General features: G+C 39.7%; 1 protein-coding gene across 1 annotated transcript in view; it reads right to left on the bottom strand.

Annotated features, from left to right (window-relative positions):
• Positions 1–201: 201 nt before the first annotated feature.
• The window catches only part of ERCC3 (ERCC excision repair 3, TFIIH core complex helicase subunit), a 47,752-nt gene continuing 34,337 nt past the window's right edge, over positions 202–13,616 (bottom strand). Inside the window, exons 13-15 of the mRNA XM_084643154.1 lie at positions 10,853–10,971; positions 2,249–2,401; positions 202–737 (exon numbers count right to left, since the gene is read on the bottom strand). Coding sequence (XP_084499280.1) covers positions 603–737; positions 2,249–2,401; positions 10,853–10,971 — 407 coding nt within the window. The 3' untranslated portion in view covers positions 202–602. The remainder of the gene's footprint in view (positions 738–2,248; positions 2,402–10,852; positions 10,972–13,616) is intronic.

Below are 13,616 nucleotides of genomic sequence, written 5' to 3'. Positions count from 1 at the left end.
TACTCCAGTGACAAAGTCCCTCTTCAGGTTTTTTCTCTTGAAGTTTCATGACATGTTGAGCTAGTTTGTTATAAATTTAAACTAGGTTAAATTAGGAGTACAAATTACTCAATTCTCCATATGTAAAAAACATAATAAAATGTGCACAATGAATGATTTTTATGCAAGTTTTATTTAAGTTTTTCCTTCAAGCATTTTAGACTTCCTTATGTTTTTTTCAACTAGAATACTTATGAGATAAATAAAATTTTAAACATTAGTACAAACTTGATATACAAAAAAAATCACGTTTGCAGCATTTGCTTAAAAAGTGGTCTTTAAATTCACTTGATAAAAATAAAGGTTTTTTATTACCTTGGGAACACCACAGAGGCATAACCAGGGTTCAGTCCTTCTATAACATCTTTCACTGTGGTCAGAGATAGTTCATTCACTTTTTCAGTCTCACCCATTAGCATACATATATTGCTAACTATTTATGCATCTATATAGCCACACATTAAAGAGTCCTTTAAGGGTCTACAAGATATTTAGGCTCCATATTCCGCTGTATGGAAGGATAAATAGGTCCACAATTTGACAAAATGCATCCATATATTACATCATTTCCTGAAACGTTTGAAAAGTGGATGGACATGTTTATTTGAAGATGCCTTGCTCCGTGAAGTATGATATTCCATATAAACTGCGTCATCTGCTCCAGACATAGAGCTCATTGTGCCAAAACGACGGGACACCTAGAGTAAGAGAAATCACAATTGTTCAGTTTAACTACATACATAATGTTCTTAACCCACTGATGCCAGAGTAGCTAGATGCAATGCTGAATGATCAAATTTATATTTATTTATTTTAAATTAAATACGAAAACGCTGGACACCTAGTGGATGATCAAGAATTCTGTACAACGAAGTGCGTAGGTAAGTATACCCCTACGCCTGCGCCAGGGATGCTCCTCAACCAAAGCACCTCACAGCTAACTGCAGGAGTAATATGCCTCTAGTTAAAGCTGGTATAACAAAAGCAATGGATCTATAGAAAAGATACCTCAAGAGATTGAGAATTCAAAGGGCGTTCCAGCCCAATGCCACCATAGTTAATGGTCAAGCCTGAAGTCTGAGCAACACTCCTATGATGTCCCCTTAACTCATAATATATTAGCAACCCTTAGGCTTGTCTATGCAGGGACGCTAAGGAAAATTAATCCAAATTAATTTTAGAAGTGGATTAGTAAAACTGTATTAAATGCCTGTGGGAACACCCTCATTCAGACTAAAGTGGCTTTAATTCAGGTTAGCTTAATTAACTTCAGAAATGAATTAAACTAAACCAAATAAAGGCCACTTTAGTCTGAATGAGGATGTTCATGCAGGAATTTAATGTGGTTTAACTAATCCACTACAAATTCACACGTTTGGTTAATTCATATTAATTTTCTTAGATCTCCCTGTGTAGAAAAGCCCTTAGTTTCTCATGTTTATTTTTAGGGAAATCATGTTTTATTTTCTAGGAGTAAAAATAAAATAGCATATATAAAGACTCATCTTCTTGAATAGCCTTAACAGTCAGCCCTATTTGAAGTACTATAGGGGGTAAGGTCTTGGAGCATGAAACCTTTCAATCAGTGTGACACGACAAATAAATTAAGTGCACTAGGATATTTTTAATGTGTATTTCATAAAATTGATCTCAATAAAAGAAATTTGCCATCTGCCACCAATGTCCTAAAACATAAAAGGATACTGTAGAGGTCACACTTGAACAAGTGTCTCATTTCTCTCTCCCAACTTGATTATCATACACATTGTAAGGAGAGTGATCACTTTAGATAAGTTATTACCAGCAGGAGAGTGGGGTCGGGGGAGGTATTTTTTCATGCTTTATGTGTATAAAAAGATCTTCTACACTTTCCACAGTATGCATCCGATGAAGTGAGCTGTAGCTCACGAAAGCTTATGCTCAAATAAATTGGTTAGTCTCTAAGGTGCCACAAGTACTCCTTTTCTTTTCGCAAATACAGACTAACACGGCTGTTACTCTGAAACCTGTCATTTCTCTCTAGTACCTAAGCTAGCAATTACTCTTATTGCTAAATAAGGTGTTATACGAGCTGAAAGTAAAGAAGTCTATTTTTCTATTCTTTTTTGCGTATTGGCATGGTTATGCAGAAGCAAGACTAAGAAGTAAGGGTCCAGTTCTGTAGCATTTGTAGTTCACAATTACCAGAAGCTAAGCATTCTTCATTTACCTGAGTTGACTTTGAGCCATACTCTCCTGCTACCACCTCTTCCTCAGCATCCAGGTCAGATGCTTGCAGGACCTTCTGAAGAAGCTGCTGCTGCTCTTCTTTGGATGAAAATGAAAGTTGTTCTTCTTCCATTCCTGCAAGCTTTGTGATCACCTAGGAAGCAGAATGTGGTGGAGGATGCATTTTCTCAGTGTTCAGTTTAGTTTTTTTTTAAATTAGCATCTCCCCCATTCCCAAGAAAATCAACTACGCCCCCCAATGGACCTTACTGCATTTATAGCGTATTAGCAGTCCAACAGCTTTGCTTCACAGCTAGCACAAATATACGTAGGCTTGGAAAGATTATATTTTTAAATTAGTAAATGTCGGTAAATCTCGATTCACCGCACATACAAACTGACAGAAATATTTCCATCAATGATAATCGAAATTTACAGATGGGCAAAGAAAGAAAAATGACGTTTCAGAACGTAGAATTTGATTTAAGAATTTTACTTTGTATATTTTGACAGTTATAAAGCTTCTAATTTTTGACTCTCAATATCTACTGTCATTAAATTATTCCCTGACCCCTCCCGCCAATTTTATACAAACTGTGAAAATTTAAATTGATAAAATTAGAAAAAAAAAGCTTAAAAATAAAAAAAATAATTTTGATGGATATATGGGTTTAAAAATTGAATTCTGCCAAGTCTAAATACACATAATGCAAAGTGAATGATACCACACACCTGCCTTGTTACATTCTGTGCTAAAGGAACCTAATGCAAAATGTCATTTAGATAAGAGACTAGAACAAAAGCACATAGCTGAGGATGAAGGCATTTCAGAATGTTCAGCCAAATGCTTAATGTACCACATTGACAAGGAAATTGAGCAAAGCACATTTAGCTTAGTAATTATATTTGAGTTAATAATAAAGAGGGCAGAAAACTGCTTTTTAGATTAGTTTCTTCTTATGGACTGACCCTCTTTTGTTTATTCCTTTAGCTTTCTTCACTATTCTACATTTTCATGAGGCACAATCCACCAGCTCTCACTATGAGAATTCTGACATGTGCATCCCACCCTGATTTACCTTCACCACCAAGGATAGGAGTACAGTTTAGCACATATTTTAGTCTCCTATTTAGTCAGATATCTGGGCAAGTATAGTAAATGTGCTATCTCCACTCTACTTCAAAGTCCTTCTTTCCTAGAGAACTCCAAAGTCTCCCAGCTTCTGCTTCTTAGTCTTAGTGAAAAAAGAATGTTTACAATATATGACCATTCGCTGTAAATTCAGTTTCTTTCACAATCACTGAAACATCTCTCCCCTCAGTAGGGCTCTCAGACTCAAATACAATCTCTGTTTAAATCCAGAGTAGAAAGGAATAGACATTCCCCTCCGCCCCCCTCTCCCCCCGCATTTTGATTACTGAGCCAAGTTTACTGCTTTTAAAAAAATGCGCTAGTCCTGGGTGCACTTCTAACTTCCCAGCGTTCCCAGCCATGGCAGGTTGCAAGACAGACATTCAAATTGGGTCACACTGATTTATCATCTGGCTTTTTTCCTCTCCCATCTCAATTTAGATATCCTCTGAACACCCGAGTTCTCTTGAACTTCTACAGTTAAGAGGTTAATGCTTGATACCATTAGGCAGCTAGGACACCAAACTGTGATCATATTTTATAAAGCTTTGCTTTATATAGCTGTTTAGAACATATAATTAATGCCAGTCACCATGGTTTATGGAAAATAGATCTTGTCAAACATTATTATATATACATATTTATGAAATTACAAAGGTATAGCGTTCATGTAATATATTTAGACTTCTATAAAGCATTTTGAATAAGAAACTGGAATGATATATCAACATGGAACACAAATGGATGAAAGACTGGCTAACAGACATGTCTCAAAATGTAAACAGAAATGGGGAATCATTATCAAGGGGATGTATGTTTCTACTGAGGTTCCACAGTTATCGGTTCTTCGCACAGTTGACAAATACTTACACGGGGCACAAAACTTTGATAACGGGCTCTTCAATCTGGCAGAGAAGGGTGTAACAATGACTAGAAATCGAAACTAGACAAATTCACACTAGAAATAAGGTGCATATTTTTAACAGTGAGGGTAATTAACCACTGCTCCACTTACCAACAGTTGCAGTGGATTCTCCCTCACTGGAGGTTTTTTTAAATCAAGATTGAACAATAGAGTATCTTTTAGAAAAACATCTAAACAGAAATTAATTCAGGGAAGTCCCTATGGCCTCCGTTAGACAGGGCTAACTAGATCACAATTGTCCCTTCTAGCCTTACAATCTGTGAATCTATGAAAAATAGCATCTGCTAAGATCGTGTCCAGCTTCTAACAGGAAAAAGTGTATTAATCTGTCCCTTGCGATGATTTAAAAACAAAATTATGTGTACCACTAAAGAGAGACTCTTTGCTTTTCAGCAGTATACAGTACTTGTTTCAAGCTGGCCTGGTTCAAGATGGGTCAAATTTATAAGTTATCACCGATTCTTAGACCAACAGCAGAAAAACCTGCTAGACCAAAGATTTAGTATAAAAGTCTTAGATTTTGTAGAGCAATATTTTTCAAAGGGAATATACTTTAATAAGATGTAACATGAGCCAAGTGCAGTTAACTCACTGGGTTCTGAGCAAGGAATCATGACAAGAGGGCTCTATTTAAAAAGCCAGTGCACCACACAAAATAGCAAAAAGATGAAAAAAGCCACAATTTTTATCCCTACAGACAGATATAACACATGGAACTATTTAATAAATGGCACATAAAACTATCCATAAATAGCAAGTGTTTCCAAAAAACTAATTTTTATTTCTTCCCACATTACCAGCCTTAAGTTTGGCACCAACCATTTGGCACTAACACTTGTCCTAGTTATAATGCCAATTTAAGGCTCCTAAAACTGATTACTTGCAAAAGGAAATCTCTCTGTTTTGGACTTTTTTAATTAGTTCCATAATCCAAAGCATTCAAATACAAGTAAAGAGATTTCTTTGAGTCTTTTTGGCTATAACCACATAGGCCTGTTCGCTATTAGATCAACCCTAATCTGCAATGATTTGGGCACATTTGATATGCTACAAAAAAGGCTTTCATATAAAAAGACTGCGGTGAATTATTTCAATTGTGAGGCCTGTTCTGAAGCGGTCCTCTTAACTAGCCATAGACTATGAAAAAAAGGATTCTTCTGGATGTTTTATCCGCGCAGATCCCACTCAAGGTTGTGCAAGTACCTCATGTGTGCAAGGTCAGAATCTTTCTATAGTAGTGTCCACTGGGCTACGCCTGCACTGTGGATGTCCTAGTGACCCCTTCCCTCACCCAAGGGCAAAGCAGCCACAACCGTCCCACAGCTCCCTCAATTCTTAATATCAATTAAAGACTCTGAAAAAGCAGGGATGGAGGGTGGATCATGGGCAAAACACTGAAGAACCAGAGTTATTGTAAGATAAATAATAGTTTTTTCTCAGAGTATTTGAACCCATTCTAGGGCTCTGCTCATCAGTCACCATCTGGAAGAGGGGACTGAGGAGTCCTAGCTGCCACTAAATCAGGATAACATTCCCCTACCATGTTTGGCACCTGATCTTTCCAACAAGTTGAGGGCATAATATTTAACCAAAGTAGAGGGGGTTCTACAAGTGGCTGCCAGGTTTATCTCATATGTAGAGGTTTGTAAAACAAGTCTGCGCTCTAGTGGAATGAGCTTTGACATCTGGAGAAAGTACACCAGCCAGGTGATAGCAAGCTGAAATACCCTAAATGGATATATCAGTATATGTCTATGTTGCAATTCAGAAGTTTGATTGCAACATGTAAACATACCCAAGGTAGATCAAAGATAACTAGAATTGCAGTATTAAAGATGCAGCACCATGGGTGGTGGCCACTTGAGCATGTACCTCGAGTCCTGGGTGGTCAGGGCTTCACTGTTGTTTCGTGAGCTAGCTATGATCTAACTACATCAAAGATAGCTCAGGTATGTCTGACAACTTTGGGGATAAACGTAAGATGAGCTCTCAATGGAATGTTGTTTAAGGAGGGTTGCCCATGGGAGTTTGAAATTTGTTGACCCTTCTGTCTGATGTCAAAAAGGTGGTGGGGAAAAGCCTCCATGAGGCTTGAAAGGACAATATTAAGATCTCACATTGCAGGGATTCCCTAATTGGTAGTTAAATATAGAGTAACCCCTTTCAAAAATCTACATAGAGTGGGGTAAGAAAAACTGAACATGACTGGAAGAGGGAGTTGTCCTGCCAAAAGTCACTGCACAGTGGACCTTAAAGGATCTGAATGAAAGTTCAAAGTATTTCAAATGTAGAATATAATCAAGGATTTTAGGTATGGGGCCTCCAAAAGGTCATGTTTGTGCTGGGCTGCCCAAACAATTTTTGTTGAATAAGTATGCCTTGTCAGAGTTTTCTGCTCTGCAGTAGAATTTCTCATATTTGCAGTGAGAAATTTCTACTAGTGGCATTCAATCAGCCAACACTCAGGCTGTAAGGTGCAGTGGTTTTTGGTGGGCCTGGGTGTAATATTTGCCCTTGGTTCTGCGTTGTGTCTAGACAGTCTGGAAGGGCTATCAGAGGCTCAGTAGACATTCTGAGCTCTGTTAACCAGAACTGTTTGGGCAAATATAGTACCCCAGGTATTTTTCCATATCATCCTGAGTATTAGCAAGATCCGTTGAAATGCCTAAGTGAGATATTGATCCACAGGACAAAATGATGTCTTGTGAGGATCCCAGGCTTACATCTCCTCTAGAGCAAAAGACTGGATAGTATGTTTTCTTTTTGATGGCAAGCAAACCTATAATGGGATTTCCCCAATGGTGAAATATCTGTCTGAGAAGGGAACTCTTCAGTGACCATTTGTGGTTGGTAATGGATTGTCCTCTTAGGAAGCCTGTGAAATCACTGCTGGCTCCTAGGAGATGAAAAGCTACTGGGGTTATTCCATGGAGTTGACATTATGTCCATAATTTGATTGCCTTCTGCCACAAGGGTGATGAGCAGGTTCCTCCCTTGCTTGCTTACATAATACATTGCAAGTGTGTTGCCTGTGAGAATCTGTACTATGGAATTTTTTAAAACAGGTTGGAATACTATGCAAGCTAGTGAGATCGCTTATAATTCTAGAGTTATGTATACATTCATGTCCTTTTGGGACCATATCCCTATTCTAGTCTATCTAGATTTTTATACCACTTTCATCCCCACAGCATCTGGGGACCTTCCAAGTAGCAGATTAAGCAACATGAATACACATCTCTCATGTGTTTGTTCTCTTATCCCATCCCCAGAGTGGGAAGCATGTACAGTGGAAAGTCCCTGTATCTGGAGGTGGTCCAGGTGTGCACTGTTCCTGACTGATGTCTTATCAGTCTTTGTAGGAGGGTATAGAGAAGGATACTCCCCTTCTGAACTCTCTTGATGTAACTGAACTGGTGGTCAGATAACAGGATGTAAACTAGAACCACAACTTGTGTGTGGTCATCTGATGTCTTCTGGGGTGATAAACTGACTTTAGCCAGCATTGCAACGGACATGGGTGAAATCTGATTAGTGGTGTCAGGTAGCTGCATGCTGACATGTGGCCATTAAATCTGAGGCAAGTTCTGATTGTGGCTGATTAATTCACTTTGATGTTGGTGATAACTGTCTAGAGAGAGTGAAATGTGTCTTTGGGAAAGTATGCTTTGGGTGACTTGGAATCAAGTAGGGCTCCTATGAACTCTGATGGGTTGGGAGTCTTTCCCCATGCTGTCTACATAGGTGAAGGACATAGTTCTAGGCTGTGGTGACTTCTTGATGAGACCAGCCTTTGACCAGCCAATTGTCTAAATATGGATAGATGTGAAAGGTTTGTCTCAGTTATGCTGCCGCAACAAGTAGGCATTTTGTGAAGACTACTGGTGTGTGGAGAGACTGAACAGTAGCATCTTGTATTGGATCACAGTATTGAAGTCACGTCTTGGAGATCAACAGCTACAAACCAATCTTGAGCTAAAGGGAAGGGATGATGGCCGCAATCATTTTCAGCCTGAACCTGAAATGGCATAGATATTCGTTCAGTCTGCTCAGGTCTAAGATAGGACAAAGACGCCCTTTTGTCTTCAGAATAAGGATATTTTGTGATCTGAAGCCTCTTGCCCTAAACTCCACAGGTAGCTTCTCAAGGATCCCTAGATGAAGAAGGGAAACTACTTAGAATCATAGAATATCAGGGTTGGAAGGGACCTCAGGAGATTATCTAGTCCAACCCCCTGCTCAAAGCAGGGCCAATCCCCAATTTTTGCCCCAGATCCCTAAATGGCCCCCCTCAAGGATTGAGCTCAGAACCCTGGGTTTAGCAGGCCAATGCTCAAACCACTGAGCTATCCCTCTCCCTTCTTTTAGTTGGTTTTCATAAGAAGGATCCCTGAAGAGGGATGGGAAGGGATTTGGGGGAGAGGGGAAAGATTTAAATAGGTTCTAGTATTCAGTGGCAACAACTTCCAGCACCCCTTTGTCAATTGTTATTCCAGTTGGGCTTGGTAGAAAAGAGAAAGATGGCACCTGAAGGTGGGGTTTGGGGATGACTCTCGTCCAGTTTCAGTGTGGTACTCAACTCCTGCGTCAAATCTATCTGGCAGCAAGTGTAGTCTGAATAGTGATTGCGAAAGATTTACTTCTTTTGAGAGAGTCTTGGCTTCTTTCTAGGTGGGTACTCAGAAGGCCGTTGTTGAGAGTAGCTGCGTCTCTTCTGTCTAGCTTGCCTTTTGTATCTGAATAGCTTGCAGTTTGGGGCTGAGTGCCCAGTGACCATAGTGTGACTCTGAAATCTTTTAGGGCATATAACGCATCATCATCAGTATGTCATATTAATAAATCTGTACCCAAAACTGAGAAATCTACTGTATTCTGTCTCCCCTTAGGAATACCAGAGGCATGATGCTCTTTTACATAGTAACTACAGTGGCCCTATGTCTAGCCATCATGTCTGATGCATCCATGGCTGCCGGTAACTTCTTTGCCATTAGTTATTTTTAATCATAATAGTTTTTAACTCCACTCTATAGAGTTTGGGAAGAAAGAAAGATAGTATGTCCCAGGTTACATAATTCAATTTTGCAAACAAAGCTTTAGTTCACTATTTGTAGCTGAAGTGATGCTGATGAATAAGCCTTCCTCCCAAAAGAGATCTACTTTCTTTAGGTCTTTGTGCGTTGGTGTACTCTTAAATGGTTTCATTTTTTCATGAACTGCAGAGTCCACGAAATAATCCAGAGTTGGGAAGGGGCATAATTGCTTAAAACCCTTTTGCCTATTTGGTACCTTTTTTCCTGCTCTTTTAGCAGTCGGCGGTAATGTTGCTTGCATTCACCACAGAATTTTTGCAGTTCTAAAATGCCCTTGTTAATGGGCAATGCTATTACAGCAGAACCGAAATAATATATTATGTCAAATAAATTTCCTTAGTCAATGAGGTCTCTGTTTCTGGTTCATCAACAATCCAGGCAAACAGCTTCTGGAAGCGCCTAAAGTCATCAGGAGATAGTATAAGTGCCAAGACAACTGCCTTGATGGGAGAAGATGAGGAGTCTTGGGACAGAATGAAGGATGTTGGTCAGGTGGCTCAAGATCTGTCATTTGAATGGTGGGGAGAAGGTTCTCCGCTGGAAGTTGAGTAGACTCCTTCCAGTGGTGGTGCTAATCTTTGAGGCAATGTTGATACCAACCTGTTATTGTTGGGATAGTTATTGCTCACTATGCCAGCCCTACTGATGCCACTAGTCCAACGATAAGGAATCAGAAATGCTTCATTTACAAATTTCTGAGAGCTATCTTTGATAGAATAATACCTCTGAGCCCTTACTAAGTGTGGATGCTGAAAACAAATCCCAAGAGAAAAAAAAAAAGATACCAACCACTGAACCATTAATTTGGGCAATATGGTTTCAGAAATAAAGGCTGTTCAAACTGCAATTCAATTATGAAGCCTTTCATGACAGCATCAAGCAGAACTGATGAAGTGGAGGGAAGGAAAAGGTCACAAATGAAAAAAAAAAGTAGTGTTCTTAAGATATAACCAGAGGAAGTAAAATATACCAAGATATTCACTGGACTCTGATGTACACTATACACAACATCACCTACAGCAATGAGGACTTGGACCAACTGGGGACACAAAGCTAGTTTAATTGAGTCTCTATTCTTCACACTCTCAAATGGGAAGGCTTCCAAAACTTCCAAGTACAGGTTAAGGCCATCCCATTTTTGTGGAATCAGTCAATTTTTCCCATAAGTGTTCTTACTTTGGTCCCACTCCCCAGTTGTTGCCTGCTATAAAGTCAGAATGCTTTGCATGGTCAGATGCTGTAATTAATGCTACCTTACCATGTCCTCTATAGCAGTACAGACACCACAATATAGTAACGTTACAGCAACAGTAGTTGCCTGTAAGCACCAACTGATTAACCAATTGCACCCTTCATTATCTTCAGGAGGTACAGGAGGTACATTAAGACTCCAAGATGCGCGAATTTGACATTATATGCACAAGTCATCAGTGTTCCACATTAAAGGGACAAAATTACCTTGAAGCTGTAACCTTGATCTACCAGAAATCTTTGTCGTTTGGTTGAATATGCCATTTCCTGAGTATCTTGGGATACAAGGGAATAAAAGAAGGCATTGTATTCCTCTGCAACCGTCCCTAGGAGACAAGAAGTATTGGACAATTAGCCTATATGAGTATATTGAAGAATAAAAAGAAAACATCCAGAGCAGAAGTGTAAAGTTATTTTTACAGAATTGCTTTTCTGAACATACTTTAAAGATTAACTGCACACATGCATTAAGGTAATCTGATCCATCAGCAAGTGATCATGTATATAGCATGGAAATTCTTGCTGAGAACTACTGACAGCCTGAAAAGAATATGGGAAGAGGCAATGGGAGATATAGGAGACCTAACTCTTGGAGGAAAATATTGCTTGTTGAGTTGTGTATTCCAAACAAGGTAAGAACAAAAATTCACAAGGGTGCTATGCAGGATAATCTTAAAAACAACTCAAGTTGTGCTTGAGATACAAGTCAGGAAATAGTACTGCAGCAAGATACCAGAGGAAAAGTTTTATAAATGTAAATGTAGAGATTTGCACTGACATGGCACAAAACCAGATGAGACAATAAGATATTTAGCTTTATTCAGGAATTAGTAAGGCTATTCAATATTCAGAATAACCTAGGCTATATACAGTAGTTGTATATGGGTAATAGATTTTATGGCTCAAACAGCACAAAGCAACTATTAGAGAATCTAAGCCCTCTCCCCCCGCACTAGCTAGTACAATAGTGCAAATGTTATATCTATTTCAGACACATTTTCAAATCCATACTGTTCCCATTGTGCAATCTAAGCAACAAGGAACCATATCCTGAGTGTGCACTAAGGGTTGCACTTTCTAATTTCAAACATAAACAGTGCTTCGGGTAACTGCTGTCTCAATACAAGGCACTTTAGGTACATTTTTCAAAAGCACCTAAGCACTGAGGAACTCAAGTTCTGTTTTCAAAAGCAACCTAGGCACTTGGTTGGGGACTTGGGACACAATGGGACTTGGTTTAAAAAATTAGATATGTACATTTAGAGTAATGCTACAATAATAACTAGGATTATCGGTCAGGAGAGCATTGAGGAATGGAAAACTAAAGGAAGGTGAATTAGAGGGAACTTTACCTGTAGATAAAAATGTGTATTACTTGGAGTCCACTTGGAAATTAGACACTGAATCTAATAGAGATTACTCTAATGAAAAGTAGCACAAAATACATATAGTATATTTCTTCTAATTTATAAAAATATATGCACCCATCTTATGCTTTGGGTGCCCAGACCATGAACTGAAGGGCACCGGATATAAACGGAATATCCCTAAATATGCAACTTGCCCATTTCTCCTCAGTAGCTGGAGGGGAAGGGAGCTTTACAGCATGCCAGAGAGGTTTAGAAACCACACTCTGCAGTCCAGTGTTGGGGAGCAAGATACCAAGTCACTGACCTTCACAGAGAATGCCCTGCCAGCACCTCCAGTTCAAATACCACCAGTGACTTAATTGTGGTGGCTGGGCAAGGGGAGAAAGGGATCTCAAGTAAGGAGGTCTCAAATTATTTAGGGCCTTACAAGGTACAACCAGCTCCTTGAATTCCACCTGGAAGCTTACTGCAAGCCCTGCAGATCCCAGGGCACTGATCTGACATGTTTCCCATGTGCAATTCCATTCACCAGAAAGGACTTAGCATTTTGCACTAGCTTCAGCCTCTAACTAGTCCCAAGATGAAAAGGAGGACTTGTGGCACCTTAGAGACTAACCAATTTATTTGAGCATAAGCTTTCGGGAGCTACAGCTCACTTCATCGGATGTAGACCCACACCAAGTGCGTTACAGCAATCTAGTTTCCAGGTGATAAAGGCATGGATAATTGTGGCGAGGTCTGCACTGAAGATAAGGTCATACTTCTTACATGGTAAGGATGGGAAAAGCAGCACTGTGCACACCACAGTCACTATCCAGGCATCCAAAAGCAGTCCCGGATGTGACAACTATGGTGTTACAAATGGTTGCACTCTCTCAATGAGGGCAGCAAGCAAGTTCTACTAAAATTCTTCTGGCTGCCTCCCCCAGCCAATTAACATTCTCTCTCTCTCTCTCTCTCTCTCTCTCTTTTTTCAGGATTATGTTACAGTTGGCCCCAAGCTCATAGAATCGTAGAATATCAGGGTTGGAAGGGACCTCAGGAGGTCATCTAGTCCAACCCCCCGCTCAAAGCAGGGCCAATCCCCAATTTTTTTTTTGCTCCAGATCCCTAAATGGCCCCCTCAAGGACTGAATTCAAACCCCTGGGTTTACCATGCCAATGTTCAAACCACTGAGCTATCCCTCCCCCTCATCTAGGCACAGTGGTACCTTGCAGGAAAGAACCCTTGAAGTAAAGGAAGAGTTGCCTCCAGCTACGTTTTAGGTTCTCCCAGAACAATACCAGAGCCATTTAAGAGCAGCTCAACCACTTCTGAGAGGGTCCACAAGTGAATCAAAGTCTTATGCTCCAAACCATCAAAGGTAGCTTACAGATTTGAGAATAAGCATGTCTTCATCCATTGACAGTAAATAATCAACTAATGCAATCAGTGCAGTTTTGGCACCTGACTTGTAACTCAACTAACTTGAGGCCAAGGAAATCTGATCAATCAAGAAACTGAGCACTGCCCCACTACCACCTTCTTAATGACCTTCCCCAGGTGGATGATGGATACCCAGTCACAGTTAGCCAGAATGTCAGTATCAAGAATTGGTTTC

Source organism: Lepidochelys olivacea (genome assembly GCF_965140295.1).
Source record: "Lepidochelys olivacea isolate rLepOli2 genome assembly, chromosome: 11".
Lineage (NCBI taxonomy): Eukaryota > Metazoa > Chordata > Testudines > Cheloniidae > Lepidochelys > Lepidochelys olivacea.
Note: the sequence above shows the minus strand (reverse complement) of the source record. Positions and strands in the feature narration are given on the sequence as shown.